The sequence below is a fragment of the Aquarana catesbeiana genome, linkage group LG08 (genome assembly GCF_042186555.1).
Source record: "Aquarana catesbeiana isolate 2022-GZ linkage group LG08, ASM4218655v1, whole genome shotgun sequence".
Lineage (NCBI taxonomy): Eukaryota > Metazoa > Chordata > Amphibia > Anura > Ranidae > Aquarana > Aquarana catesbeiana.
Genome location: NC_133331.1, coordinates 90,103,429 through 90,131,412, shown reverse-complemented (window position 1 = coordinate 90,131,412; position 27,984 = coordinate 90,103,429). Strand labels below are relative to the sequence as shown.

General features: G+C 42.9%; 3 protein-coding genes across 3 annotated transcripts in view; 2 read left to right on the top strand and 1 right to left on the bottom strand.

Annotated features, from left to right (window-relative positions):
• The window catches only part of TAF5 (TATA-box binding protein associated factor 5), a 36,375-nt gene extending 32,758 nt beyond the window's left edge, over positions 1-3,617 (top strand). The window contains exon 11 of the mRNA XM_073596122.1: positions 11-3,617. Coding sequence (XP_073452223.1) covers positions 11-228 — 218 coding nt within the window. The 3' untranslated portion in view covers positions 229-3,617. The remainder of the gene's footprint in view (positions 1-10) is intronic.
• On the bottom strand, positions 2,962-13,171 carry ATP5MK (ATP synthase membrane subunit k). The gene is made up of 4 exons (XM_073596123.1): positions 13,016-13,171; positions 9,919-10,015; positions 9,747-9,838; positions 2,962-3,173 (listed from the first exon to the last, which is right to left on the bottom strand). Exons 2-3 carry the CDS (start codon positions 10,003-10,005, stop codon positions 9,749-9,751), a joined length of 177 nt encoding a protein of 58 aa, XP_073452224.1. The 5' UTR covers positions 10,006-10,015; positions 13,016-13,171; the 3' UTR covers positions 2,962-3,173; positions 9,747-9,748.
• Positions 13,172-13,224: 53 nt separating this feature from the next.
• Positions 13,225-27,984, top strand: part of PDCD11 (programmed cell death 11) — a 94,743-nt gene continuing 79,983 nt past the window's right edge. The window contains exons 1-3 of the mRNA XM_073596121.1: positions 13,225-13,367; positions 18,104-18,215; positions 21,132-21,263. Of these exons, the coding sequence (XP_073452222.1) occupies positions 18,123-18,215; positions 21,132-21,263 (225 nt within the window). The 5' untranslated portion in view covers positions 13,225-13,367; positions 18,104-18,122. The remainder of the gene's footprint in view (positions 13,368-18,103; positions 18,216-21,131; positions 21,264-27,984) is intronic.

Below are 27,984 nucleotides of genomic sequence, written 5' to 3'. Positions count from 1 at the left end.
TTCTATTTAGGATCTATGGATAATACTATCTGTTTATGGGATGCAATAAAAGCATTTGAAGATCTAGAAACTGATGACTTTACAACTTCTGCAGGACATATAAACTTCAATGAAAATTCTCAAGAGCTTCTCCTAGGCTCCTATATGACAAAATCTACTCCTGTTATTCATCTTCATTTTACACGCCGAAATCTTCTTCTGGCTGCTGGAGCTTTTAGCCCACAATGAACAATTGCACTTTCTAGCTGATGCAAAAGAAATTCTTCCGTCTGACTCTTGACTGTCCAATCCAGGGCTGAGCCTAAGTTATGCAATGTTACCAAATAGGATTTTGATGTCAATTTTATTGCAAGACTCTTGCATTCTCTACACTGCCTTGTTTCAGTCCTAAACTGACAAGCAAGAGGCATTGTATACAAATTCAAACTGGTGCTGTGTGCATTTGACAGTTATCGTTTTGAGCACTGAGTGCTTGTATTTATGTAACTAACAGGTAATGCTTCAGCATTTGTCCATGCAATTTCAGAAGAGTTATAGATACTGTATCAGTGTGATGGTGAGGACATATTTGTTGGTGTATGCTTTTCCATTCTAGCAGTGCTAATGAATGGGATTTAATGCTGAAAGTAATAACCCATTGAACCTTATTAATGCCTTGTTTAATGTCCATTTGGGCCAAAGCAGCCCCATTCAAATGATTTATGGCAGTAACAGGTATGCTTGATGTGTACACTGTATTAATATATGTAGCCTCAGGTACATACAGCACTGTATACTCATTTGTGGGATGGGGACTTCCTGTCCTGCTACTAGAACAAAATATGGATTGGCTGTGACAGGCACATGGCAACACAATCAGAGGAAGCCTTGTATTCAATCAGAATACAAAGCTTCCCATGAATGGCTGAGCAGGGCACAGCTGAACTATCTGGTGCCGATTAGTTCCTATCCTACTGATTATATACTGTATGTAGCTGAGGCCACATAACTGGTCCAAATGAACATTAATCCTGGAGTAAGGCTTTAAGTAACCTGGCAGTGCAGCATTAAGGTTAATGGCACGTGGTTTTTTTTTTTTTTCCTGCCTTCCACCTATTTACTATGGGGAACAGATTGCCTGAGATGAGAGTAGCCACAATTCAGAGCCTTTTCAGTTGGATAGAAACCAGCTTGGTTCTAGCTTATTTGCCTGTCGCTTTAGCTATCTTCAAACAATCTACAAGTCCTAGCTTCTTGTAAGGACCAGTGGAAAAGGGCCAATAATTGAATAGGTAGCTTTGAGAGCATTCATGTTTGTTCTGCACTACAAGCTGATGCTGGCTTTCAGAGCTTAAAAGGATAAGTTCACCTGTAGGAGCATTTTACATGTTTTGATTGTAAAATGCTTCTATGCACCTGCTGCCAGTACTATTTTCTGTCAGATCTTCTCCTTGCATCCATTGTCACTTTTTGTAAACAGCATGGCTTTGTCCACACTGCTGTCATTCAATCACAGATTCCTATGACTGAAAGAACAAGTACCAGTTTCTACCACATCACATCTACTTGTAGTTTGAATGTGCTGTGAGCATGCTGCTCACCATGCTACTAGTTAATTCTTCCTCTAGCTTTGTAACAAAGCTAGTATGGGCACAAAGCCTAGTGGAAGACATGACAGGAGCTTGACATTGCACACATGACATAATGATGGCTGGTGCAATGCTCTGCAGGCTCCAGTTAAAAAGAAAATGCACATTTGTTTCCAGCCTACAAAAATGTGCATTTTTTTTTTTTGGTTAAAGGTCAACTTAACCTTTACTAAAGTATTTGCCTGCATTAAGCCTAAATTCCATTTGTACTGGACCCCAAGCTTCCTTAACACTTGTGTAGAGCTTTTACTTCTGGCTAAGTTGGCACTCTGGGATCTATTTCTAAAGCCCTAAATTTGATTTTCACTGCTGGTGAATCAATTGCTGTTTCAACAGATGCTGCTGTAAGAGTCACCTGCAATGAATGTGATTGTCAGATTTACTGCTTTATAAGTTTGTCCTTAAAGTGTTACTTCCTGTCATAATCATAGTTTATTTAAAGGTCACAGATCTCTGTATAGCATGGATATACATATTTAAAAACAAAATTATTGTAGGTACTCCATCAAAACAAGGTGTGTTCTGTTAGTTGATATACTTAAGCTAATTTTAGAAGCTGCTGACACCTTCGTCTACAATGGTGTAGAATGGTTTGAAGAAGGAACCAGAGCATTGCACCTTTTTAATTTACAGGTTCCTTAAGTTGCAATTCTCTGTCTTCGCCCCCCTCTTTTTGCCAGACAACCTTTAATGTGAATCAGACTGCTCAGGAATTCATATTTTGCATGTTTTAATTATTTTAAATTGCAACCACCTCTTTTATAATGGTATGTGTCCACAAACACTTCTTTGATTTAAAAGGTAAGCCTTGTTTGATTTCTGTATTTTAATAATCTATTATGCATCTAGAATATAAAATTTCCACTCCAGTTTTTTAATAACAGTGCTAGGAGTAATCATGAGTTTTAAACCTGTAGCACATACTGCTTAAAGGATAAGTGCTTTTTGCCCCAACCCACATCTGCAGTGTTTTACATCATGGCCATCTCCCTTGTTTCTGTTCTTAAGACAGCCTCTAGATTCATATGGGGCTGTCATGCGCAGGCGCAGCCAGGACAGTGAGACTTGCGGAGATGAATGTTAACAAATACAGGAGGCAACAGCTGTCGGATGGGAGTATATATCCATCTGTGGAGTAGGTGCACTCATCCTTTAATGCTTACAGCAGGTGCATATTAAAGTCTAGCCTCTATTCACTATTTTGCGCTTTCCACTGTGTCCATGAATAAAGCCAGTTTTGTTCTACCTCGAAGTGGAAGTATAGCTTGAACTGGGTCATAAGAATGCTGGAGCAATAAACAGATGTTAGCCTTCTACAGAAGACACACACAAATTCTTCTGAAACGTAAAGTTTATTTAATCATATACCTCCAAACTGTTGAACGTGAACAGCGTGGCAGAATGTCAATGCCTCCTTTTGTACAGTTTTTTTAACTCAACATTTTGTAAATAAAGATAATACACATGTACTTTTTTTTTTTACATGATAAAAATGAATGTTTGAGAAGGGATCAGCCTGACCGTTCTTGCTTCAAGCCTTGGGCCCTGTAGGTGACAAGTTTACATGTCAGAATGGACATAACAGAGACATTAATACCATATTATACAAGAGACAAATGATCTCTGTTAACCCATACAATCTATGTGGAACCATTGCCATTTGACCATTTAATACACTTTTGGTATGAACAAATATGATGGTTAACCAGTGTGACTCCACCTTTGGCTCAATACAGAACACTTGTTAGCTATTCCAATTTTAAAAATTTGTTTTAACCCTTTCTCCCAGTCATTTTTACACAAAAAAAAAATTAAAATTATTATATGTATGCCTGAAGATTACATAACTCCCAAAACAATATAGATTTTTCTGAAAGCAGACACTCTAGAGCAGCGTTTCCGAACCTTTCTTCAGTCAAGGCACCCTTTAAAATCCTGCATGATCTTGTGGCACCCCATTCCAAAAAAAAAAAAAAAAGTAAACAAACATTAGGGGATTTAGTCTTTCAAAGCAAATATACCTCTGTGCACCGACTAGTATGCCAATGTTTCTCTTCCTCACTCAACTAATGTGACCCCCCCCCAGTGCATATGCCCGACATCCTGATAAATAACATCATTAGTTAGGATACCTGTGACAAGAAGGTTGTAATTGTGCACAATGAAAGCTTAATGCAACTACATCCTTAATGTAACTAAAAAGGGAGGTGTGATCCACCCACTGGCTTGTATACACTTTTTGGGCAATCTCTAGGTATTGTTCCAAAGCACCCCTAAGGCCCCTTTCACACTGGGGTGGTTTGCAGGCATTATTGCGCTAAAAATACCGCCTGCAAACCGCCCCAAAACAGCCTCCGCTGTTTGTTCAGTGTGAAAGCCCGAGGGCTTTCACACTGAAGCAGTGCACTGGCAGGAGAAGAAAAAATCTCCTGTCAGCCGCATCTTTGGAGCAGTGTATTCACCGCTCCTGCCTATTGAAATCAATGGGACAGCGCGGCTATAGCCGCGCTATATGAGTGGTTTTAACCCTTTTTCGGCTGCCAGCGGGGGGTTAAAACCGCACCGCTAGCAGCCGAATAGCGCTGTTTTACCGCCGACGCCCCCTACCGCCCCAGTGCGAAAGGGGCCTTAAGCAACCTGAAGGCACCCTGGTTAAAAAAAGGCTGCTCTAAAGAATAAAATAACGGTAGTTCCAATTTTTGGATACAGAATATTAAGGCAAGGAAACACAAACTTGCAGTAAAAAATACACAAAATAATTTATGGCACACAAATACCCATTTTTTTTTTTTTTTTGGTAAGATATAAAAGATGAGATTGCACCAAGTAAATAGATACCCAGCATGTTAAAACTGCATGCACCTGTGAAATGACCACAAGCGGTATGTGTTTACAGCAGTGTTTCTCAACTAGAGTTTCACAGGACCCAGTTTGCTTGATCAAGGTTAAGAATTACCATGCCACCAGCACCATAACCAGTGATTCTCTAGTGGCAGGTCACCTAAGGGGAGATTTACTAAAACTGGTGCACTCAGTATCTGATGTAGCTGTTCATAGTAGCCAATCAGCTTCTTTAAGCTTTGGCAATAGAACCTGGAAGCTAATTAGTTTCTCAGCAGAGTTGCACCAGATTTTGCACTCTACCATTTTAGTAAATAAACACAACCCCCAAGGGTGTCATTCCTTGCTAGAGTGATGGTGGCTGTCTTGCCCTCACCATAACCGATTCATGGGAATCGGCCTGCAGGGCTGCCCCCAGCATACAGCAGAAGATGTCTCCTGACCTCCCACAGGGTTGGAGCCAAAAGGTAGGGCTCCGATATGAAGGGGAGATAAAAAAAAAAATAAATAAAAAAAAAAAAAAAAAAAAAAAAAAAAGGGAGGCCCTTCCATTTTAGAGAAACACTTGTTTAGAGTGTTTTGCAGGAGCCTTTGGCTGTATTTTAAAGCAGTAGTAAACCGCTGGACTTTTTTTTTTTTCTTTGTACCCTGCACGGTAAAAGGCATAATGTGCTAGTATGTATCGCATACTAGCAAATTATGTTAAACTTACCTTAAAACAAAGCCCTTCCAACGCCAAGCTACCTCCACTCCCATCTTCTTTTAGGGTTCGCAGACTCCGGCTGTGTGACTGGCTGGAGCCACTCCCACACATGCACACAGGAGCCACAATTTACTCACAGGGCTCTGAAGGAACGAGCCGGGTGGCTGCTCCTTCAGAGCACATGCACCAGTGATGTCACTGGCTGCATGTATAGTAAATATCTCCTAAATTGCACGTTTAGGAGAGATTTACACTACCTATAGGCAAAAGTCAGAGATGGGAGTTTAATCCCACTTTAAGTACAGATCTTAAGAAAAAGGTCTGTAACATGACCTTCCTCCCTCATACAAAAATTGCCAATGGGTTTTTATAAATTTGAAAACATCTTTATTTTCTACATGATCATGCAGCTCCCTCATCAAGGTAAGTGTTCCATATAAAAAGGGCCTCTCCCGCTGCTGCCTGTCATATCTACATCACATATCCCTAGAGGCAGTAATCTTCACCCACCTGAAATCCTGCAATATTTAATTTCGCAGCTAAAAATGACAGCATTTCAGATCTCAGTTTGTGAAAGTGAAGATCTGCTACCTCATGAGTGAGGTTCAGCTGCAAGATTGTGGACGAAAAAGCCAGCTCACCATGATGTGAAAAAAAACAACATAAATAAATGAAAAAAAAAAAAAAATGGCAGCACAGAGACATTACACCAGGAGGAAATCCGACTCACTAAGCTGCCAAATATATTTACATAGGTTGAAAAAAAAAGTCCATCCAGTTCAACCTTAAAATCAATAAATCGTACAATCCAATTTTATACCCTCAGCTGATCCAGAGGAAAAAAAAAAAAAAAAAAACCAGCAGAGCATGCTCCAATTCCTTCCTGATCCCCCAAGAGGCAATCGGATTTTCCCTGGATCAACTTTACCTATAAATGTTAGTACCCAGTTATATTATGTACATTTAGGAAAGCATCCAGGCTATTCTTAAAGCAATCTACTGAGCTGGCCAGAACCACCTCTGGCGGGAGTCTATTCCACAGCTCTTACTGTGAAGAAACCTTTGCGTATTTGGAGATGAAATCTCTTTTCCTCTAAACGTAAAGAGTGCCCCCCGTGTCCTCTGGGTTGACCGTAAAGAGAATAACTCAACACCAAGTTCACTATATGGACCCCTTATATATTTGAACATGTTGATCATATCCCCCCCTATTCTCCTCAAGAGTGAATACATTCAGTTCCTGTAATGTTTCCTCATAGCTGAGCTCCTCCATGCCTCTTATCAGTTTGGTTGCCCTTCTCTGCACTTTCTCCAGTTCCCCGATATCCTTTTTGAGAACTGGTGCCCAAAACTGAACTGCATATTCCAGATGAGGTCTTACTAATGATTTGAACAGGGGCAAAATTATATCTCTCTCTAGAGTACATACCTCTCAATACAAGAAAGGACTTTGCATGCTATTATTGAGCTTATGATCTACCAAAACCCCCAGATCCTTTCTCCACTACGGATTCCCCCAGTTGTACTCCCCCTAGCATGTATGATGCATGCATATTCTTATCCCCCAAGTGCATAACTTTACATTTCTCAACATTAAACCTCATCTGCCACATAGTCGCCCAATTAGACAGTGCATTGAGGTCGGCTTGTAAATTGGAGACATCCTGTAAGGACGTTATTCCACTGCATAGCTTAGTGTCATCTGCAAAGACAGAAATGTTACTTTCGATCCCAGACCCAATATCATTTATAAAGATATTAAAAAGTAAGGGTCCCAGCACTGAACCTTGGGGGTACACCACTGATAACCTTAGACCATTCAGAGTAAGAATCATTAACCACTACTCTCTGAATTCTGTCTTTTAGCCAGTTTTCTATCCATTTACAAACTGATATTTCCAAGCCTGAAGACTTTACCTTACACATGAGCCGCGTGTGGGGAACTGTGTCGAACGCTTTTGCAAAATCCAAGTATACCATGTCCACAGCCACCCCTCTGTCCAAGGTTTTACTTACCTCTTCATAAAAAGAAATCAGGTTTGTCTGACAACTTCTGTCTTTCATGAATCCATGCTGTCCGTTGTTAAAAATGTTTTTTCCAGCAAGAACTCGTCTATGTGGTCTTTTATTAAATGCTCCAGTATCTTCCCAACTATAGAAGTTAAACTATAACAGGTCTATAGTTACTTGGTAAAGACTTTGATCCCTTTTTAAATATAGGCACCACGTTCGCCCTGCACCAATCCAGTGGTACTATTCCTGTCATTAATGAGTCCCTAAAAATTAGATACAATGGCTTTGAAATTACAGTGCTCAATTCTTTTAGGATCCGTGGGTGGATGCCATCAGGTCCAGGCGCTTTATCCACCTTTATTCTGTCTAAATAATTCTGGACCCTATCACTTTTGAGCCATTGTGGATCATTCGGGGCTGTGTCACTACCACCCCCATTCTCTTTTGTATACACAGATATATATTTAGCTAGAAAAGGTTACATACTTGTATTGTAAGGTTCAAAGCCTCCTTTAACGGGAGTGCTGTCACATTAAACACTATACTAGCAGCCTTTTAACATATTTCAAGTGACAGCTAGCACTTACATTGTAATCAGTGCTTGTAAAGCTTCATGAAAAATGGTTAGAACCTAGCTCTACACACGCACAGCTGTTATACAAGAAGTCGTCCATGTGAATAAGTTCCAAGGTGCTACTATAGCCTCTTTTTTTTTAATTTAAAAATAATAAACATGTCATACTTACTGGCTCCGTGCAATGGTTTTGCACAGAGCAGCCCGATCCTCCTCTTCTCTGGTCCCCAACTGGTGCTCTGGGCTCCCTCCTGAGTGCCCCCATAGCAAGCCGCTTGCTATGGGGGCACTTGTGCATGCTTGCTCCCGAGCCCCACTCCCTCCTCACTGGCTCCAATTGACAGCAACAGGAGGAGCCTATGGCAGAGAAAGCAGAGAGCCAGGACAGCAGCTGCTTTTGTGCACATTGCTGGATCAAGATCACCCAAGTATTGGGGGGGATGCTGCATACCAAAAAAGTTGTTTTTTTTCCCCTTAAGTTTTTCAGGCTTTACAACTACTTGAAAGCAAACCCACACTATATTATGAAAGTTATTGAGACACCTGCTTTACACACATATGAACTTTAATGGCATCCCAGTCCTTTGCCCCGAACACACTATCCGAAAATCCGACGACTGATTTTTTTTTTTTTTTTGGTATGCCAATCGCACAGCGAACATGAAGCGTTTACTAAGGTTATGAAAATCGGATGATCTGGTATCGTACGAGAATAATTTTCATGCTTGTCCGATCGGATAACATCAGATGAACTGTCACAATCAGCTCTCGAAAGCTTTGTACTAACGATACAATTATCGTATGATAGCTTCAAAAAAGGGGTATTTTTTTTGTACGATTTTTGGATCGTGTATACGGGCCATTAGTCCATAGGGTTCAATATTGAGTTGACCCAGGAAGGGACCACCCCCAAACTGTTCCCACAAAGTTGGGAGCATGAAGTTGTTTTGGTATACTGATGCTTTACGAGTTCCCAAGCCCAAATCCTGAAAACAACCCCACATCATAATCCCCCCTCCACCAAATGATTTGGACCAGTGCACGATGAAAGGTCCATAAAGACATGGATGAGTTTGTTTGGGGTGGAGGAATATGACTGGCCTGCACAGAGTTCAAGGAGCAAGATTACATGCCCTATCAAAGTCACACAACTCTCTGCTGTATTGTAAATAATTGCAAGACCCCTTTCACACTGAGGTTGTTTTCAGGTGCTTTAGCGCTAAAAGTAGCGTCTGAAAACTGCCTCTCATTCATTTGAATGGGTGCTTTCACACTGGGGAGGTGTGCTTGCGGAACGGTAGAAAGTCCTGCAAGCAGCATCTTTGGGGCATGTTTGGAGTGCTGTAAATAGTGCTTCAAAAATGCCCCTGACCATTGAAATCAATGGGCAGCACCTCCAAAGCACCTTAAAGGCGCCGCAAAACAGGTCTTTTTTCCTTTTGTTTTTTAGGGTCCCTTTGTGACGTGACCTTCAAAATGGCATCCTAAAAGCGCCGCAAAAAACGACCGGCGCTTTAGCAGCACTTCAGTGTGAAAGGGGTCTTACTGCTGCATTGGCAGGGAGCGCTCCATGTACTACCACCGACTCCTATAAATGGGGGGGGGGGCAATTGTACTTAAATGTGCTCTTCCTTTAAATGCAAGCTAGGGGCTGCCCCATTTCTCCTATTAAGACAATACAGAACAGACTTACTACATGCAAAAAACAAATGGTCTAGATTGCAGACAGCCATGTCATATTTGATGAATTTGCTGTGCTGTCTATGCAAGTGTAGATCAGAGAACTTAAAATAAAATATTTAGAATGTCATTATTGGCACAAAATATCTGCAGTATTGGAACTCTATTATAAAATAAGAAGTCACAGCATTGCCTATTTTTCTGTATTGACTAGTTGCAATGGGTAGCATACCTTTCAGTCCCTTCCATATACATGTATAGGGCTAAAAGGAAAACAAGAACGACACATTCTATCCAAGACACTTACCCCTAATGCTCCGTTACTGCCTTTTGCTTCTTAGGTTTTAATTTAAAGAAAAGGATAATTGCAGCTATGGCCCCATATGTGGCTATCACACACTGAAAGAAAAAGAAAATATTAAATAAGATGGATACATGAGTTTTCAGGTCTATTTCTGGTTATTATCTACTGTACTTACATTCCTCCTTCCAAGCAAAGTGTAGGAATTGAAGTGTTTCTTTATGCCAGTGAATTGGTAGTTTCCTGAATCGTGTCCTCCTGCCATGTTCTAGTCCCTAGAAAGGAAAGAACACGGCTCACCGAAAAATGCATGTAAACTAATGATTAAAGGGGGCATTACAGTCCAATACAAAAAGTACTAGAATGCCGCTTACCAATCATTAAATGTGATGGCTGCATTAGTTTTATCATTTTAAGCTTTTTTTCTCCCTGTTTTCACCTGGTGTCTGGCCAGTAACATACCTCCTGTATTAGAGTGCCCCCACTCTGGAAGGAGCAGAGGGGGCACCTTTGGACAGAAGCATTGTCAGTCTTAAGGTGCGTGTTGGCAGATTTAAATACACTAAACAAACTGAAGCCGCACTCCAGCCCACACTTTATATTCAGTTTTTTTTTTTTTACACTTTTATTTACCAGATCCTCAGCACCCCCAGTAGCCGGCACTCCCACCATGCTCCAGCAGTGGACCATCTCTCCACATCAATGCATCCAATGCAATGCTATGGACCCTACATTGGTTTTGATGACATCAGCACCCTAAACCATTGGAGTGTGGGGGAGAAGACACTGCAGGGGGTGATCATCCCTTTACATTCACCTACATCCATGTCCGTCCTTTTCAAAGCAGACCTTCACCCTTTTCCAAACATTCCTTCCCTTCTCCCATCCTGCAGCAGGGTCACGCATTTATTTATTTTTATTTATTTAAAAAAAAAAAAAAAATGTCCGGCCCCACCTCCCCACGCACATCACTCGCCTTAGGCAAATGACGCACACACTGCTAGCTGTGCATCCTGGGATATGCACATCACACAATCGATCTGAAATGTGCAGATAACACTCTTAGGTAAGCGGGGCCAAAAGCAGAGATCCACTTTAAACAGAACGAGGCGGTGTCCTTTTCCATTTAGACAGATCTGAATGGATGTCGTCTGACGGAACGGATGATCCTCTGTAACTGTTCACATCACAGCGCTGCATTTTAACAAGTCCCGCATGCTGCATCTTTAGTGCTCCGTTTCAAAAACGCACCTACCATTATAGTCAATAAAAACGCACCTAAAGCACACCACGGTGCATTTTTGAGTCACGCTATTTTTTTTTCCCTAAAAGGTGATCAGGGATGAAAACACATATGCACGGTGTAGAAAAATATAGTAAACCGTAAAAAAAAAAAAATAGTCACTGGGCAGTTTACGTCGTAAGCATTGCATACTAGCAGATTATGACACCAGTTCTCAAAGGATATCGGAAAACAGGAGAAAGTGCAGAGAAGGGCAACTAAACTGATAAGAGGCATGGAGGAGCTCAGCTATGAGGAAAGATTAGAGGAACTGAATTTATTCTCTCTTGAGAAGAGGAGATTAAGGGGGGATATGATCAACATGTACAAATATATAAGAGGTCCATATAGTGAACTTGGTGTTGAGTTATTCACTTTACGGTCAACACAGAGGACAAGGGGACACTCTTTACGCCTAGAGGAAAAGAGATTTCATCTCCAAATACAGAAAGGTTTCTTCACAGTAAGAGCTGTGAGAATGTGGAACAGAATCCCTCCAGAAGGGGTTCTGGCCGGCTCAGTAGATTGCTTTAAGAAAGGCCTGGATTCTTTCCTAAGTGCACACAATATAACTGGGTACTGACATTTATAGGTAAAGTTGATCCAGGGAAAAACCAAATGCCTCTTGGGGGTTAGGAAGGATCCCCCCCCCCCCCCCCCCTTCTGTAGCAAATTGGATCATGCTTTGCTGGGTTTTTTCTCCCCTCCTCTGGATCATATGGGATTGTTTGATATTTTTATGGTTGAACTGGATGGACTTGTGTCTTTTTTCAACCTGACCAACTATGATAGACTTACCTGAATACGAAGCCCTCCAGCACACGCTGTCACTGCTGAAGGCGCTTCCATCTTCACCCGGCCTTCGGCGATGACGTCACTGTTTACGGCACGGCTCTGAAGGAATGGCACTGGTATGCCGCTACTTCAGAGCGCATGCGCAGTGTCCAGCTACATCTAAAAGTAACACATTTAGGAGATACTTACAGTACCTATAGGTAAGACTAAAGTGGGGTACACACTAAAAGAAATTTGGGTGAACGGTCATCCAATTTTCCTTGGTGTTTCACAGCAAATCAGAACCGTACAAAAATTTGTACGAAAATTCATGTACAGTCTTTTCCGATTCTTCTTGTAGGAAAGTCGTACAAAAACAGTACGCATTAAACAAAAATTGTACGTTCTGTTCCCGTACGAGAAAAACTCAGGAATTTTCATACTTTGGAATTAGCTGTTGTGTACAATCTATATGAAAATTCTTTGGACGAAAACGTTCACCCAATTTTCTTATAGTGTGTATGAGCTTTTAGGTCTACCTATAGTTAAAAATCGCCCTTGGGAGTTTGCTCCCACTTGAACACAGTGCACTGTGATTTAATAAGGCATATCAGTGTAGACAGGCCCTTAGGCCTCGTTCACACAAGCCAATGTAATCGTGCCCCGTGGAGGACTGCTCTTTCGGGTGACTAGGTGTTACAGCGGTGTCTGTGAAGCCACTGCATCCCAACAAACAAAAAAGGGATGCCCGTCCACGCGATACATGCAAAATCGATTCATTCCTACACCGGGATACATGCAACACCTATTCATCCCCATGCCGGTATACCACAACCCTGCTCAGGGCATGGATTAAATTTATCTGTGTGAATGAGGCCTTACAGATGAAGGAGCAGCAGTAGCCTGATGGGGTCATCTCTCTGCTCTCTCCACCTGTTAGCATGTTCATGGTGGGAGACTGACACCGCTGTGCCGATCTATGGGGATGAGTCCTGACTCTGACCTCTCCAGGGATCAGAACTGAAGGCTCATCCTGCATGAAATGTCTCCCTGGAGGTCATCTTGGTGAAATGCTGGGAAGCCAGGAAAGGCCCACTTGGTGAATATAGAATGTCAGCCTGCTAGAGGAACAGAGGGTGACTACACCTACCGGGAACTGTCCAGCCTGCCCACAGCTTAGGCCTCCCCTACACCCAGCCCCGTCCGTCCAGCTACTCACTTCTCTCTGTACAGCGATATGAACCGTGTCCTTCACCGACCACTACTGCGCCCGCTGTCCCCGCCTCCCTTCTATCAAGAGTTAGCTGCCTCTCATTGGCTACTCTAGCTGCCTGTCATACCGTTCTGGACTATTATTGGCTGAAATCCTTGCCTCCGTATCCGAGCCTCGGAAGGTCACACCATTGGCGAACCCTTGTGACAGGAAGTTCCAGTTACGTAGAGCCTCCATAGTTGTACTTCCGGGTGAAATGCCAGGCTGCCACACGTGGGTATGATCGGTGCTCTGTATCTGTGAGGGAGCTGATCAGTGAGTGGGGAGATCGCGGCGTTCTTCATCCCTGTCACCTTGGGTGAGTACTATATGGAAGAGCTGCCATCATTTGTTCTTTATAAGAAGTGCATGGTAGACTAGTGCCCAGATTTGTTGGTCTTATCGCCCTTCTTATCCATAACCATCAGTCTCTGCGTGCAGGATTAGAGTTTTATTTATTGAGTCATCAGATGAGAAGACTTGAACAGGGAATGCTTCAGCCCACACTGCAACTGGAAGAAAAGGCAAAACTTTTTGGCATCTGTGCAACATTGGGGAGATTTCCCTTCACTTCCTGTCCTGTAACCAAAACAGGAAGTGAAAATTCCCCTCTAACTAGAGGAAATTGTTTGTTGGTTGTCATCAACATTAGTGTCCTCATTGGAAGATTTCCCCATTTATTATTGTTGGGGACATTTTGTACGATTTCTTTCACTCAGGTTGATAACGGTGCACAGGACTAATAGAGAGGGGGGATCTCCTTAATGGGGACACTGCAATCAAAATGTGACAGATGATCTAATCCCCCGCCACCCTATTCAACGCAAAAAATATGAGGTTTGCCTTTAGTTATACTGTAAATGCCTCATTTTTAAAAATGAGTTCAGTATAGGGCTATAACTAACTATTTTCATATTCTATTATTGTTTTGATTTTTTTGGATAATAACTAAAATTATACACCACACATTTTTTTTTTTTTTTTTAAGGTTAACATGTAAAGTTAAAAAAAAAAAAAAAAAAAATTTATTCTTAAAGTGGGGTTCCCACTTAAAGAAAAAAAAAAAAAAAAAATCAAAGTCAGCAGCTACAAATACTGCAGCTGCTGACTTTTAATATGCAGACACTTACCTGTCCCACGGTCCAGCGATGCGGGGGATCGAAGCCCCGCTCGCCCCCTCTACTTGGCGGCACCGTGACTAGCCGTGCAATCATCTGGGACCGGTCACGTGTCCCAGATGATTGACAAGAGGGAGGGGGGAGAGGCGATCTCTCTTCCTGCGCCGAGGGAAGTGACGTCAGGAGCCCAGGCGCCAAAGGAGGCAGACTACGAGGGACCACCTAGCAACAGGCATTTAGAGGTGAGTAAAAAAAAAAATTTCCTCCAAATGTTTGTTTTTTTTTTTTTTTTTCCTTCGGGGCTGGAACTCCACTTTAAGAGGTCCTGTCATGCTTTTTTTTTATTACAAGGGATGTTTACATTGCTTGTAATAGGAGTAAAAGTGACACAATTTATTTATTTTTTTTTTAAAGAACAGTGTAAAAATAAAAGGTAAAATAAATAAGAAAAAAAAAAAAGTTTTTTAAACGCGCCTCGTCCCGCCGAGTAGCGCCCGCATATGAAAACGGTCTTCAAACCACACATGTGAGGTATCACTGCGATCGGTAGAATGAGAGCAATAATTTTAGCCCTAGACCTCCTCTGTAGCTCAAAACATGCAACCTGTAGAATTTTTTTAAACGTCGCCTATGGAGATTTTTAAGGGTAAAAATACATTGATACCCAACATGTCACACTTCAAAATTGCGCCCGCTCGTGGAATGGTGACAAACTTTGGCACTTAAAAATCTCCATAGGTGACGTTTAAAAATTTCTACAGGTTACCAGTTTTGAGATACAGAGGAGGTCCATCTTGTATTAGAATTATTGCTCTCGCTCTAATGATCATGGCGGTACCTCATGGAGTCAAGTGGAGGCCATCATTCCCTCACTTGACTTAGTGCCAAGTAGGGGAAAGGATTGGATTGTCTCTGCTGCTACCGATGGCTCTGGTAAGCGGCAGAGACGACCGGATAACGACGGAAGAGGTGCCCACCCTACTCCCGCCGCGATCCGGTCGTCTCTGCCGCTTACCGGATAAAAGTGATCTCGCTGCGAAGACCACCTTTATTGTAAAGCAGACCACCCGCCGTTGAAGAAAATACCGGGGTTATGGCAGCTATCTGCTATCATAACAACGGTATTTAACGTCAAAGGATTGACGACGGTGGTCGGGAAGTGGTTAAAGGGGAAAAAAAAAATGTTTTGCTGATTTTCAGACAGAAGTGTAATATATTATATATAACAGACTCCCTTGTCATAGGAAGGTAGCTTGATAAGATACCATCCCCTGTTGTCGCTTATGCTGGCCATACAAAAACAATGTCTTCCTTAAAAAAAAAATTTATTTTAAGATCGTTCGTTCAATTTTATAATTGTTAGCGGGGTCAAATCAACGTTCATGTTAGATCACAGTGACCGGAAATCTTGAAGGAGCAGAGCAGAAAACTTCTTGGTCAAAGGAATTTTCAGACAGTGTATGTGGTTCTCACATCGCATCTCTATCACAGGTAGTTCACAATACCCTTTGCAAACCGCTGCGGGTGTCGATAAAATGTTAATGACACCCCCAGATTGGTTCACAAATTGCAATGCGAACTGTGAACTTGCACAGGAATCAGATTGCTTGGGTGAGAACACCCATGTGATCCGATTCCAGTGCTGGGAGAAAAAAGTCCCTGCCCCTTCTTTGTGCGAATCCAATGCAAGTTCAGCCAATTGTATGGCTGTACTCGCACTGCACAGACATCGCATGTGGTCGCCCCGCAGTGCGGGTGCGAATCACATGCGATGTCTGAGATCGCACATGTGTGAACCTAGGCTAAGGCTGTGAAGACCCATATCTGACCCCTTACTTGAGAAGTAGGGCGCAGAAATGTAATACAAATGAATATTTGTTTATTGTTCTCTTTCCTCATTAAATATCAAGTTTTATTACATTTCTGTGCCCTCCTTGTTCTTATCTTCCTTTGTAATGCTTCTCTCAAGGTATGCCTGTTTTAAAATCTTATGGTGCATTCAAAATATTATAATATACTCTATAATGCATATTGAATGTAACATCAAATCTTATGATGCGATACACCATGTATAATTAGAAGTGTGTGGAGCATGTAAGCAGCAAAGATGAGAAACGGACACATTAACATTTTGGCATCGTTTTTGGGTAAAAAGGAATAGTGATTGCACAATGGGTTTTTTATTTTTTCATTTGTTTTATAATCATGTTTACTGTTTAGCAATAACCGAGTCGCTTTACAGTAGTCTTAAGAGGTTTCATAATTATCAATCACATGCAGCACTTGCTGGGCTCTAATGAGGAGCCAATCATGAGGAAACTATGTTTCTGGGGGACGTTCTGTACACATAGAACCCCTCCAGTTAGCCATATTGCATTACATTTTACAGAAAATTACTGACGTGCAGATCGAAAAAGAAAGGTAGTTTTTTAATAACTTTCAATTACAATAGGACTTGATTCTCAATTGTATATTATTATTTTTTTCCCACGAAAGTGGAGTTACCCTTTTAAAGTTTTATTGTCACTTTAAGTAGTGGGCACACTGGGGTTGATTTACTAAAGGTAAATAGACTGTGCACTTTTGCAAGTGCAGTTGCTCCAGAGCTTAGTAAATGAGGCAACGCTTCACTTCACTTCACTTTACATAGAACACCCAATCACACGCAAGGGGAAAAAAAACTGCATTTTTGCTTGCACATGATTGGATGATGGAAGTTGGCAGAGCTCTACCTCATATACTAAACTCTGGAGAAACTATACTTGCGGAGAGCAGCTGCACTTGCAAAAGTGCACAGTCTATTTGCCTTGAGTACATTAACCCCAATGTCCCATGTATATGGCAGTGTTTCTCAACCTTCTTTCAGTTGGGAGCCCTTGAAAAGTATTTTCAGTCTTGATGCATACCTGGCACTGTTCACGTTACTGTGTGTCATGGAACATGTGCAAAATCGCACTCATTCCTGATACACAGACATATGCTCTGCTCTTTAGGGGTGCTTAATGGTACCCCACACATTGGAAAACAAAAAAGGGTCAGGGACTTCTTTCCCTGCATTTCTGTGATTAGGGAAGCCCATTAAAATGAATGAGCTGCCCTACAAGCAGCACACAGCCATACAGTTGTGAACAAGGGCTTGTTCACATGTCAGGTTGGAGGGGCCGTAAAACCACATGGTTGAGCTGTTTTTCCCACCCTTACTGTTCCCCCTTAGCTGCAGAGGCAGCAGCTTGGGTTGTACACATACTGTGGTTGCATCTGGAGGTATACACAGGGTGAATGGGGCTGCAATGCAACTACCCTGCAACTGTGTGCATTGCAAGGTTGCGGTGCGGTGATGCTGCATTTACGGGCTTAAAACAGGTGGTGAAGAAGCAACATATTGCCTCTTTACCGCTTGTCAAATGCCTCTAAAAAAGCAATCTGAGTATGGATTGCTTTTCAGAGGAGCAGCAGTATACAGACACATGTACACACATGTACACACATGTATAAAGCCTTTTAAAACGTTCTAGTATAGTACCTTTCCTCAAACAGCCGGGTACTGCATTGTAGGGGGAAGCGGAGAGCACAGCACACTCCCCCTCCCTTTACTTTCACTGTGCTGAGACTGACAGAGCTCCCTCACAGTGCCGATGTACAGTTTGGCAGGGGACTGGGAGATCGGGCTCATCTGACTGTCCTCTCCTAAGATCCTGCGGCACCCCAGTGTGCTGCCAGAGGTCGAGAACCGGTTGTATCGGTTGAGAAAGGCTGGTATCTTTGGGGTTTTTTTTTATGTTAAAATATTTGTGTCTGAAGCTGATCATGAGCTGCCCGATATTTGTATGCAATGCAGACAATTTATATTTGATGTCTTTTTATTTAAGAATGATTTCCTGCAACCAAGAAGCGCTTATTGCCTCACTTAATAATCATTTTCTTGTTCTTCATATAGATACACAAAAACAAGAGAAATGGAGGAGTGTTTCCCCCGTGGGGGGACCCTAAAGAAGTCTGAGGAAACTGCCACTAAAAAGAGGCCAAGAGAAGATGACAACCTGTTTTTTGTAAGTCCCCACCCAATGTGTGCTTGAAATTGGGGAAAATAAAAATCCTTGAAACATTATGTTTGGAGTAAAGGTCCTGTAGTGTTCATCTAGTTCAGGGATAAGGCTACTTTCACACTGGGGCATTGGGGGTGTCAGCAGCAAAGCGCCGCTATTTTTAGCGGCGCTTTACCGTCATTTTTGTGGCATTTTTCGGCTGCTAGCAGGGACGCTTTTTCCGCTAACAGCCGAAAAAAGGGTGCTTTGGCAGCGTTGCCCGTTGATTTCAATGGGCAGGAGCACTGTAGGAGCAGTGTATACACCGCTCCTACAGCACCTCCAAAGATGTGACTTGCAGGACTTTTTTTGGCCTCCTGCCAGCGCACCGCTCCAGTGTGAAAGCCCTCGGGCTTTCACACTGTAATAAGAGGAGAGGCTCTTTACAGGCACTTTGCAGGCACTATTTGTAGCGCCTCAGTGTGAAAGCAGCCTAAAACTGTTCTTGTATTTTTATTTTTTTTTTTGACCTGTAAAGTCAAACATGAGATGATATTTATAGCGCTCATTTTTAAAAACTGTAGTAAAACCCACCTCTGTGCACTACATTATGAGCTTAGGATTATAATTGTTCATGGTCAATTCTGATATCAGTGCAGCCTTTCTCAACCTTTTTCAACACAGAGGAACCCCTGAATTATCTTTCTGATCTCAGGGAACCCTCTGCTAAAAATGACTATATCTACAACTAGTCATCTGGAAGAATGCTCCTTACACTTGTGGTCATTGGGGAAAAATTACCCCCTTACAGATAGCCAAAAAACATCAATGCTGTCAGTGGGAACTTATGTAAGGCCCCACGGACACTATTAGATTTTCTGCAGATTATTGTCTTCAGATTTACCAAAACCATGCAGTGCAAGGGCCTGCCTGATTGCATGAAAATTGAAACTCTTAAAGTTTGACCTACATATTATATGGTTTTGGTAAATCTAAAGACAAAAATCTGCAGAAAATCTAATGGTGTGTATGGAGTCTAATGCGCCGTACGCACAATCGAACATTCCGACCACAAAATCCATGGATTTTTTCCGACGGATGTTGGCTCAAACTTGTCTTGCATACACACCATCACAAAAAGTTGGTCGGAAATTCCAAACGTCAAGAACGTGGTGACGTACAACATGTACGACGAGCTGAGAAAAATGAAGTTCAATAGCCAGTGCGGCTCTTCTGCTTGATTCTGAGCATGCGTGGCACTTTGTGCGTCGGAATTGTGTACACACGATCGGAAATTTACGCGAACGGATTTTGTTGTCGAAAAATTTGAGAACCAGATCTCAAATTTTGTGTGACAGAAATTCCGATGGAAAATGTCCGATGGAAGCCTACACATGGTCGGAATTTTTCCTACAACAAGCTCCGATCGCACATTTTACGTCGGAAAGTCCGACCGTGTGTACGTGGCATAAGAGGCAGAAATTGCTCATTGTTTAAGGAACCCTTAGCAACCTCTGGAGGAACTCTAGTTGAGAAAGCTCAGTATCAGGGCCATTTTGCAGACTATCTGTGGCCTGTAATCTTTTTATGGAAAGAAAGTCAGTAGGAGTTTGTTCAGTTTATCCACTCGTGCACGTTTGTCATCATAGTGCAGTTTAGTGCTTAGCTCTTTAAAGCCTAACACCATAACTCCATCTTTCCTTTCACTTTAAATAGTTTGTTTTGGCAAAGCTGGTCCAAACAAACTATTTTCTTTACTAATTGCTACACATACTGTCAATGCTTCATAGACTTTATGTAGTATCACCTCCTGTCTCCTATGAGCTCAAAATCGAGTCTGAGAGCTTCCTAGCCATTCACAGGAAGCATTGTTTTTTTTCTATCAGTGAAGACAAGGCTTCTTCTAAATGGCTAAGGGGGATATTGTGACAACATCCGCCTGTCTGTCCACCTCAGCCAATCCAAGGAAGCCTTGTATTCATTGATAAAATTGTAAGCTCTAATGCGCAGGGCCCTCTGATTCTTCCTGTATTGTATTTGTACTGTCTGCCCTCATGTTGTAAAGCACTGCGCAAACTGTTGTCGCTGTATAGTAATAAAAAATGGGCTCCCTGTGAATGGCTGAGAAGCTCTTAGTCTGACTTAACATTGTTCTGGCAGCAGGCGGGAAGTCTCTGTACCGCTGCTGAAACACAGCGTTGTGTACTGTATTTGGCTGATGCTACGGTTTATACAGTGTAGACAGCAGGCACGGTAGTTAGTAAAGGATATAGACTGTTTGAGCCAAGCTGGCTAAAACTAACTATTTTAAAGGGAAATTGGTGCTAGGCTTTAAAGCTCCAGCAGTCCAAGGTCCTGGCATCATCAAGACTGATCCAGAATCCTTAGATCTGTATTGGATGTGAGGTTGCTGATGGACAGTTCACTTCTGTAGCATGGGGGAGCATCATCTCCTGGAGGATCAGGTAAGTAAAAGCACTTTTGCTCTTCCCTAGACCTAAATTAGCAGTTACCCTTGCAGTACAGGCTCAGCCCCAAGTTTAAGATTCTTGGTGGCCTTCTGCTTTTTAGGTCAAATTCCACCCACTTGTCCTTGTTGGAAATTACTTGTTATGTTTTGCCTTTTCACTGGAACAACTTTGGGTATAGGGTTCTGTATGTGAAGGTTTTCTCTCTATTTATTTATGCGGTGTATTTTTTTTTTTTTTTTCTATTGGTTGAGCTACATGGATTTGTGTCTTTGTTTTCAACCTTATTATGAAACTATGTATCTTTTTATTTTTTTTTTATTTTTAAGCTTTTGCATTGATCTCAAAACTGTATTGTTTGACTTCCCACAAGACTGTGAAGCGAAGCACTGTAGGTTGAAAAATAAATTGCACTGTTCATACTGTCCATTTTCATTACCTTTTTATTAATGCATTTCCTGGTATGATATAGACCTCCCGGGAAGAAGCAGAAGAAACTGGTAAGAAGAAAAAGAAGAAACAACTGAAAGAAACTTCAAAGGCAGCCCAGCATGAAAAGGGCTCATTTGCAAAAGTGAAAGCAGTGGAGCTGCTAAATTATAAGGTTTGTAATCCCTTTTCGCCTAAAATTTTAGAATTTTAGATGTCAGTGCTTTTGCTGTATATATTTATTTATTTATTTTTTTTTTTTTTTTTAACCACTTCAGCGAATTTTTTCCCAAGAGACGTTGTTTCAACTTTAAAAAATCAAAAACTAGCCCATCTCTTTTTTTTTCACATCATTGTGGCTAATATACAATTTTATCTTTATTTATTCAAAAACTTCTTAATTAGAAAAAACAATAAAGGCAACAAATTCTCCAGCTAAGTGGAAGTTATACATAATGTTTGTACAAACTACAGTAGTGTCTGCTGCTATCTCCCTCCCTCCATCCCCCTCAAACCCCACCCAAACACACACCACCCGCACAACCTAAATTCTATTACACCTCACTGATTCATTCATGCTCCAGCCATAACTTCCATATACTCTTGTATTTCTTTAAATTTCCTCTCCTTCTGTACCAGAATTCCTCCTTAATGATCATATCCTTGACCTCTCTTCTCCATTCTCCTACCGTTGGGGGTTCTTTCGCCTGCCACTTCCGTGCTATAATTTTCCTACCCTGAAACAAACATCTTATAATTGCCGTCTGGGTGTCCTTCAGCATATCATTTTTCTCAAATAAACTCAAAAGGCATGTTCTGGCCTCCATCGCCAGTGAAGATCTAAATATTACATTGATTTCCTCCACTAGTTTTTCCCAATATCTATGTAACTTGGGGCATCGCCAGAGCATGTGTATCAGGTCGCCTCTTCCATCTCCACAACGCTGACAACTCACCTCCTGCCTCTTACCAAACCTGAATAATTTTTCTGGTGTATAGTAAAGTCTATAAATTAGGTACAGATGGGAGACCCCTTGTGATGGTGACAGAGATACCCTTGGGCCCAATGCTAGATTAAACTTCCATTGTTCCTCTGTTATGGTGCCGATCTCTTCCCCCCATTTAGTTCTCCTCTTGGGCTCTACCTCCCCCTCCTGCCCCGCCTTGATTATACTCCTGTACATTTCTGAAATCAGCCCTCTAGATCCCTTGCTATTTACCAATTTCCTTAGTAAGGGCATTTCACTCCACTCTATCTCTTTGCCCTTAAATTGTGCCTCCAAGGCATGTCTTACCTGCAAATAGCCAAAGAACAATCTATTGGGCACTGCAAACTCCTCTCTTAACTCTTGGAACAACTTCATCCTCCCTGCTCTATACATCTGCCTCAGACAGTGGATACCCCTCCTATCCCACTCTTCCATTTTCCCCATCACACTGAGCTCCTTCAGATTTTTGTTGTTCCATAACGGGGAAAATTCGGAGAACCCCGAGTATCCTAGTACAGCCTTTACCATCTTCCAGCTTCTGATCATTAACTGAGTTGTGGGGCAGCTATGTCCAAAGGATTCGGCCTCCACTGCCTCCACCTCTGTAGCATAACTGATGTTATTCATCCATAAGTTATCTCTTCCTGACCTTTCTTCAGGCACATTGCTGCCTCTCATAAACTGTATTTGGGCTGCTAAGAAGTAGCTCCAGGGGTCCGGCAGCGCCAGGCCTCCCTCCTCCCTCGGCCGCCGCAGCGTTTTCAAACCTATCCTTGCCACACCGTTTTTCCAGATTAATTCCCTGAACAGACTATCCAGCCTCCTAAACCAATGCCTCGGAATCCAGACCGGGGAATTCTGTAGTATAAATAAAATTTGTGGCATCCATATCATTTTGATAAGATTACATCTGCCGGCGACCGAGAGAGGAAGACCACCCCACACCCGACTCTTCTGCTTTAATTTTGTCAATAATGGTACTACATTGCCTGTTATGAACTGCCCTGGATCTTTTGTTATATTTACCCCCAGGTATCTCATTTGATTTACAATTTTTATCGAATTCACCTGACTAGGGAGAGGATCTACCAAGGGATCTATCGGCAATAAAGCCGATTTATCCCAGTTAATCTTCAAGCCCGAGAAATGTCCAAATTCTTTAATTAGCCTCATGGCTGCTAGCAAAGAAGTTTGTGTATCTCCCAGGAATAACAGGATATCGTCGGCATACATAGCGACTTTCTCCTCTGCCCCCCTGCTTTTAAAACCCTGGATTTCCTGTGACGTTCTCAGAGCGATTGCCAAGGGCTCCAGTGCGAGAGCGAAGAGCAGGGGCGACAATGGGCACCCCTGTCTCGTCCCCCTCCCCAACTGGAACCACTCAGAACACTCACCATTAACTCTGACTCTAGCTTTCGGGTTATCATATAGTAGCCTCAGCCATTTCACAAAGTTAGGGCCAAATTTAAACTCTGCCAGTACCTTCCACAAATAGTGCCACTCAAGGCTATCAAATGCCTTAACCGCATCCAAAGATAGAATAGCCCTGTTGCCTCCCTTCTCTATAGGTACTTGTATGTTCCTATACATTCGCCTAATATTCATACTCACCGATCTATCCGGAATAAAACCGGTTTGATCCGCGTGTATTACTCTAGAAATTATTTTTTTTAACCTATTCGCTAAAACTTTAGCCAGAATCTTGACATCCGTGCATAAAAGTGAGATTGGTCTGTATGAGGCAGCATCTAACGGGTTCTTCCCCTCCTTTAACAAGATTATGATCGTAGCTTCTGTCATAGACATGGGTAATTTACCTTCCATCACGGCCCCATTCAAAACTTCTGCTAGTTGTGGGAGCAAAACTTCCCCATATTTTTTATACAATTCTGCAGGCAAACCATCAGGTCCTGGCGCTTTCTGATTCGCCATTTCCTTTACCACTTTTTGTATCTCCACCAGTGTCAGCGGGGCATCCAGGGTATCTCTTTCCTCTCTGGCTAGAGGAGCAATTTTGAATCTTTCAAAGAACTCCCACATCTCCCCTTCTACATCTAACTGAGGGGCCTTATACAGATCTTCATAATAATCTTTGAACACCTCCACCATACCAGGAGTATGCCTTATAATGCCCCCGTCTCTATCCCACACCGCCGGTATCGTGGAGGAGGGGCCATTTGCCCTAGCTATTAATGCCAAAGTTCTACCCACCATTTCCCCTTCACAAAAAAAATTCTGTTTCTGAAACATTCTACTCTTTTCCTCTTTCTCCAGGATTAACTTTCTATATTCCTCCTGGCCCTCTACCCAAGCCTCATATCTGACTGTGGTAGGCTCCTCCAGATATCTAGCTTCTACCTCCCTCACCATTTCCCTTGTTCTTTGTTCCTTAACTTGTGCTTTCTTCTTGACATAGGAGATTTTCTGTACAAGAACCCCTCTAAGGAATGCCTTCAAAGCATCCCAAATGATACCTATCGGGGCAGACCCTTGATTCAGGTTTATGAACTCTTTCAGGTTACTGATGATCCCTCCATCGTCCTCAATCACTTCAAGCCAGAAGGGGTTCAATTTCCACTCCCCTCGTCCAGTGTTCCACCCCATTTTCACTGAAAAAACCACTGGAGAATGATCTGAGAGCCCCCTGAGATCATAATCTATCTCTTCCACCATTTTCAGAGCCTCCTCTTTACAGAGCACCAAATCTATCCTGGAGAGGGTGGCATGCGTCCTTGAGTGGCATGAATATTGCCTCACACCCGGATGCCACCTCCTCCAGACATCCACCCAACCCATTTCCTCACAAAATTGGAGAAGCGGGCCCCTAGATATCCCTCCAGGAGCCAGCCCTGTCGGGAATCTGTCTAAACGGTTATCCATAGCCATATTGAAATCCCCCATTACTATGACCGGTACCCCTGGTTTGTCCGCTGTAAAATTTATCAGTTTGTTGAGTATCTCTGTTTTAAATGGTGGGGGAATATATACACCCGCAAGAATACAATCCCGCCCCTCAATATTACAATAGAGAAAAACGTACCGACCATACTTGTCCAGTTTGCTCTGTCTACAAGAGAAAACCAATCTGGTGTTTATCAGCACACTCACTCCTCTTGAGTACGAGGAATAGGTTGAGTGGAACTGCTCTTGGTAGCCCCTATTCCTTAGAATGTTGACCGAACCCCTATCTAGATGGGTCTCCTGGAGGCAGAGTATCCTAACATCCCTTATTCTGGCCATAGAGAAAATTACTTGTTTCTTGCATGCTTCTTTCACCCCCCGCACGTTCCACGAACATACCTTTACACAATTAACTATTCCTAACATTACCCTCGTATCTGATTTTGTGTCTACCATCACCTGTTCCTATATCTTAATTCTAAATAATACTCAGTTTCCAACACTGTTGTGAATAATTTTTTAAAATTTTAGGGCTATTACTTTTTGTGTGACTTCAGTGCTACGCCTGTTCCTATATCTTAACTCTAAATAATACTCAATTTCCAACACTGTTGTGATTAATTTTTGAAATTTTGGTGCTGTTACTTTTTCACTCCACTCTACCCCCCTATCTCCCCCCGAACCCCCATTCACACATCCTCGCCCCCACACCCTCCCAGCCCTCCCAACCCCCCACCTCCCCTCCCCCCCACTCCATCTAAACCCTCCCCCCTCCCCCACCGACCCAATCTTGGGCCCTTCCCACTGAGCTTCCAAAGTGACCGTGATTAACCCTTTAAACCTAGGTGTACCACCTTCCTCCTCTTACGTTGCAACCCGAATCCTTATAAGGGGGGTATTACCCCCAGCATACATAATAAGTGTAAACACCAACAGGAAGGAGGAAAGAAAAAAAAAAAAATTTTTATCTCTCCTTTCCCCTTCCCATGGCTGCTTCTCCCTAAAACCCACACCATTGAACCATATATCCCTACTATACCAACTGTGAAAAGGATAGGAGGGGAAAAAAGAAAAGGGGGAGGGGGGGGGGGGGAGAAGGGAGGGAGGCGAGAAAAAGAGAAAGGAAAAAAAAAAGGGGTAAAAAGAAAAAAACCCAAATTCCGATCTCCTACTCCCTCCCCCCCTCTCCCCGAATCCCCTCACCTGGCCGCAGCCATCCCTCATACCTTTCTAACCACGAGGACACTTCTGCAGGGTCATTAAAAAATTTCACCTCTCCGTTTGCTATTACCCGTAAACGAGCTGGGTACAGCAGCGCATATCTGAGTCCATGCCGCTGTAAGCTTCGCTTACATTCTACAAACTTCGCTCTCTGTCTCTGCAGTTCAGGAGAGAAATCTGGATACAAAGATATTCTTGCCCCATTATACAGGATATTTTTCATCTCCCTCGCTTTCTGGAGAATAGTCACTTTATCTCTGAAAAACAGAATTTTAACTATGAGTGGCCTTGGCTGACCCCCTGGATGTGGGACCCTCGGGGCAATTCTGTGTGCTCGCTCAATAGCAAACATTTTGGAGAAAGCGTCCTTACCAAACATGTCCCTGAACCATCCCTCCATGAATTCTACAGGGTTGTTGCCCTCACTCTTTTCGGGGAGACCCAGGACCCTCACGTTCTTCCTGCGTGCTCTGTTCTCATATTCATCAATTTTCTGGAGGCATGTGTCTAGCTGTACCTTCATCTTCTTAACCTCCTGTCTCAGTGGGTTCACATCGTCCTCCACCTGACTGAGCCTCTCTTCTAAAGCAGTGGTACGGGCACATACCTCTTGCATATCCTTTTTCAATATGACCAGGTCATCCCTAATTCCTCTAAGTTGGTCTGATAGATCCGACAACGTGGTCTTGCAGACATTAATTGCTAGAAGGATGTCCTTCAGGGATGGTTCCTGCTCTGCGGCCTCCTTATCCTTTATTGCTTCGTGGCCCAGGCCACTCAGGCCACACTCCTTTACCAAACATGTCTGCAATGCTGATTCGGTTACTGAAGGTATACAGATTTCAGCTGGACCTTGGCTCTTCCTCCCCCCAGGGTGATTAATCTGTGCCCCTTGGAGTTGTGCACCCCCCTGGTTTCCCTTTTTTGGTGTGCAATTTGGTGTGTGGGCAAATCGCTCCAATTTAGCGGCCGCTCCCTGGGCTACCTTTTCCTTGGGACCTCGCAAATTGTGCGCTCCCTCCTGTGCTGCGGCCTCCTCTGACCCTTTTTTCCTGGTCATCTTATCCACCCTCACCCTTTAAGATTTTGGGGGCAAAGGTTTGTACCACCTGTTCAATTGCTGCCAACTTTTTTCTTCCCAAATAAACCAGTGGTCTGTTGATACCCCAAGGGAGAAAACCGCCTCCGGAAACCGGCTCCAGAAAGTTCAACAAAGCCCTGAGATGGTAGCGCTAGACAATATGATCACCTTGCACCTTACAACTCCCTCTTCAGCCTTTGAAATGCCCCCTCCAATACATCAAAGTAAAGACTCACCGGGAGATGACACTACAGGAGGGTTCCCCAGGTTCACGTTCATTAAGGGTGACACAGACAGGTTACCTCAGATGTGCAGCGCGCTGTGTAGCTGGACAGTCTTTCTTCCTCCTGTCATGCAAACCGCTAACCAGCGGCATCCACCTGTGGGCTGGCAGCCAGCGCGAGCGCTCAAATGAAGGATCCGGTGCGGTTTTTAAACTCCTGTCTCCAGGAGAGCCACGGCTTCGGCTTGATCATGAGCCAGCTGCTTGCTCCTTGTCTCCTCCACCCTCCGGCCGTCATAAACATGGGGGAAAGCCGCTACAGTATCCCGAACATCCGGCATGGGTGGCGGGCGGGCGTCGGGAGGAACAGCTGATAGCGGCTAGGTCCGGGTTCTCAACGCCCTCCCCTCTCCCTCAGCCTCTGGTCACGCCCATCCCCATGTTGTGGATGCTGTATATATTTATACTTTGCTGCACATAC

What these genes read in the sequence shown, in the direction of transcription:
- ATP5MK (XM_073596123.1), bottom strand. Translation starts at nt 10,005, where the DNA reads ATGGCAGGAGGACACGATTCAGGAAACTACCAATTCACTGGCATAAAG. An exon ending in CTTTGCTTGGAAGGAGGAAT is followed by an intron (nt 9,839 to 9,918) that starts GTAAGTACAGTA and finishes TTTTTCTTTCAG; the next exon opens with TGTGTGATAGCCACATATGG.